General features: G+C 40.4%; 1 protein-coding gene across 1 annotated transcript; it reads right to left on the bottom strand.

Moving 5' to 3' along the window:
- Nucleotides 1–329: 329 nt before the first annotated feature.
- On the bottom strand, nucleotides 330–821 carry LOC117511246 (protein C2-DOMAIN ABA-RELATED 1-like). Its single transcript, XM_034171250.1, has one exon. The coding sequence runs from the start codon at nucleotides 819–821 to the stop codon at nucleotides 432–434; it is 390 nt and encodes a 129-aa protein (XP_034027141.1). The 3' UTR covers nucleotides 330–431.
- Nucleotides 822–3,266: the final 2,445 nt, after the last annotated feature.

The following is a 3,266-nucleotide window of genomic DNA, read 5'->3' as shown; positions in this document are numbered from 1 at the left end:
TAAGTTAGATCAACTCTAGATCAACTAACTTACAAACTTATTAAACAACTTAATTCATTCAGGTGCTCTTTTAAGTTGGTTCGTTTTTCAGTGAGTCAAGTTATATAAAGCAACCCCATGAAGTATTTTATGAGAGTGAGAGGCTACAACACCACTGTGTTTTTAAAAGTGAAAAAAATATCTTGAAGACCAAATAAGAAGATCAGTTGCTTCCGTGTTGTGTTAAACTAAAATACACACAGTACACAAACACAGTGATGTTTATTCAGTTTATTGAGTGAAGCAGTTTGGATCTTTCCTGTTCATCTATTTTGATGGTGACTTTGTGATATTCACACGGACATGTAAATACTCAGAAAAACCAAACAGGAGGATGTAAGCATTGTTTAGTTGTCAGGGTCAGAGGTCAGGTCACTGGTCAGATGACTGTCTTAACTCAGGGTGTAGACGTAATGCAGGGTGCTGCCTTTCTCCAGGTGACAATCATGCTCATGGGTTCCCACCTTAATCTGACGCTCGCAGGTTCCCAAGTGGTCGTCAAATAAAACGTCACTGTCATAAACGTTGAGCTTCAGCACGTTGTTCTCCTGGCCGTTGCTGTAGCTGAACTCCTCCTCCCACCAGGGGTTTGCGTTATCTTTCCGGACATCTGTTTGGCCCAGATATGCTTGGCCACAGGACACCTTCACGTAACCGTCGGAGGTTCCCAGGATGTCCGAAGGAAGGTCGCTAGCCCGCAGGTTGAACACCATCAGCTGGGCTTCAGCCACAGTCAGTCCACACAGGACCAGCAGCAGCAGGAAGGACACACTGGAGTCCATGCCTTCGCGGGATGCTACGGAAGACCAGTAACACATATTTGAGTCATGGAATTACAGAGAGCACAGTCAGCTCTGTGAGGACTTTAAGAGTGCAGGTGTGTTCGTCTTACCTTCAGAAAGTATATTTTATTTTTTGGATAGCTGCTGGAAGTCACTGTTTATTAATGTTAAATCGTAACTATTGGCCTTAATGTGTGTGCATATTTTCTTCTGGGGTCATTTTTTTGGGCGATGAAATTCTGTTATTTATATGTGTACTGTAATCTGAGTGCAAAATAATTCACAGGGTGCAAAGGAGTTGAATTTCGTCTCTTAATCAAATCAAATCAAATCAGTTTTATTTATATAGCGCCAAATCACAACAAACAGTTGCCCCAAGGCGCTTTATATTGTAAGGCAAGGCCAAACAATAATTACGGAAAAACTCCAACGGTCAAAACGACCCCCTGTGAGCAAGCACTTGGCAACAGTGGGAAGGAAAAACTCCCTTTTAACAGGAAGAAACCTCCAGCAGAACCAGGCTCAGGGAGGGGCAGTCTTCTGCTGGGACTGGTTGGGGCTGAGGGAGAGAACCAGGAAAAAGACATGCTGTAGAGGGGAGCAGAGATCAGTCACTAATGATTAAATGTTGAGTGGTGCATACAGAGCAAAAAGAGAAAGAAACACTCAGTGCATCATGGGAACCCCCCAGCAGTCTACGTCTATAGCAGCATAACTAAGGGATGGTTCAGGGTCACCTGATCCAGCCCTAACTATAAGCTTTAGCAAAAAGGAAAGTTTTAAGCTTAATCTTAAAAGTAGAGAGGGTGTCTGTCTCCCTGATCTGAATTGGGAGCTGGTTCCACAGGAGAGGAGCCTGAAAGCTGAAGGCTCTGCCTCCCATTCTACTCTTACAAACCCTAGGAACTACAAGTAAGCCTGCAGTCTGAGAGCGAAGCGCTCTATTGGGGTGATATGGTACTATGAGGTCCCTAAGATAAGATGGGACCTGATTATTCAAAACCTTATAAATAAGAAGAAGAATTTTAAATTCTATACTAGAATTAACAGGAAGCCAATGAAGAGAGGCCAATATGGGTGAGATATGCTCTCTCCCTCTAGTCCCCGTCAGCACTCTAGCTGCAGCATTTTGAATTAACTGAAGGCTTTTCAGGGAACTTTTAGGACAACCTGATAATAATGAATTACAATAGTCCAGCCTAGAGGAAATAAATGCATGAATTAATTTTTCAGCATCACTCTGAGACAAGACCTTTCTGATTTTAGAGATATTGCGCAAATGCAAAAAAGCAGTCCTACATATTTGTTTAATATTTTTTTAAATATTTTATTTAATATGAAAATTTAAGCAATGCCGTCTAATAATACTGCCTAAGGGAAACATGTATAAAGTGAATAAAATTGGTCCTAGCACAGAACCTTGTGGAACTCCATAATTAACCTTAGTCTGTGAAGAAGATTCCCCATTTACATGAACAAATTGTAATCTATTAGATAAATATGATTCAAATCACCGCAGCGCAGTGCCTTTAATACCTATGGCATGCTCTAATCTCTGTAATAAAATTTTATGGTCAGCAGTATCAAAAGCAGCACTGAGGTCTAACAGAACAAGCACAGAGATGAGTCCACTGTCTGAGGCCACAAGAAGATCATTTGTAACCTTCACTAATGCTATTTCTGTACTATGATGAATTCTAAAACCTGACTGAAACTCTTCAAATAGACCATTGCTCTGCAGATGATCAGTTAGCTGTTTTACAACTACCCTTTCAAGAATTTTTGAGAGAAAAGGAAGGTTGGAGATTGGCCTATAATTAGCTAAGATAGCTGGGTCAAGTGATGGCTTTTTAAGTAATGGTTTAATTACTGCCACCTTAAAAGCCTGTGGTACATAGCCAACTAATAAAGATAGACTGATCATATTTAAGATCGAAGCATTAATTAATGGTAGGGCTTCCTTGAGCAGCCTGGTAGGAATGGGGTCTAATAGACATGTTGATGGTTTGGAGGAACTAACTAATGAAAATAACTCAGACAGAACAATCAGAGAGAGTTTGTGAGTTATACCACGGAGTCAGGCACTTCTGATTTAAAGCTCTCTTTTTCAGAGGAGCTACAGTATCCAAAGTTGTCTTCAATGAGGATGTAAAACTATTGACGAGATACTCTATCTCACTTACAGAGTTTAGGTAGCTACTCTGCCCTGTGTTGGTATATGGCATTAGAGAACATAAAGAAGGAATCATATCCTTAAACCTAGTTACAGCGCTTTCTGAAAGACTTCTAGTGTAATGAAACTTATTCCCCACTGCTGGGTAGTCCATTAAAGTAAATGTAAATGTTATTAAGAAATGATCAGACAGAAGGGAGTTTTCAGGGAATACTGTTAAGTCTTCAATTTCCATACCATAAGTCAGAACAAGATCTAAGATATGATTAAAG

The sequence above is a fragment of the Thalassophryne amazonica genome, chromosome 5 (genome assembly GCF_902500255.1).
Source record: "Thalassophryne amazonica chromosome 5, fThaAma1.1, whole genome shotgun sequence".
NCBI classification, from domain to species: domain Eukaryota; kingdom Metazoa; phylum Chordata; class Actinopteri; order Batrachoidiformes; family Batrachoididae; genus Thalassophryne; species Thalassophryne amazonica.
Note: the sequence above shows the minus strand (reverse complement) of the source record. Positions and strands in the feature narration are given on the sequence as shown.

What these genes read in the sequence shown, in the direction of transcription:
- LOC117511246 (XM_034171250.1), bottom strand. Translation starts at nt 821, where the DNA reads ATGGACTCCAGTGTGTCCTTCCTGCTGCTGCTGGTCCTGTGTGGACTG.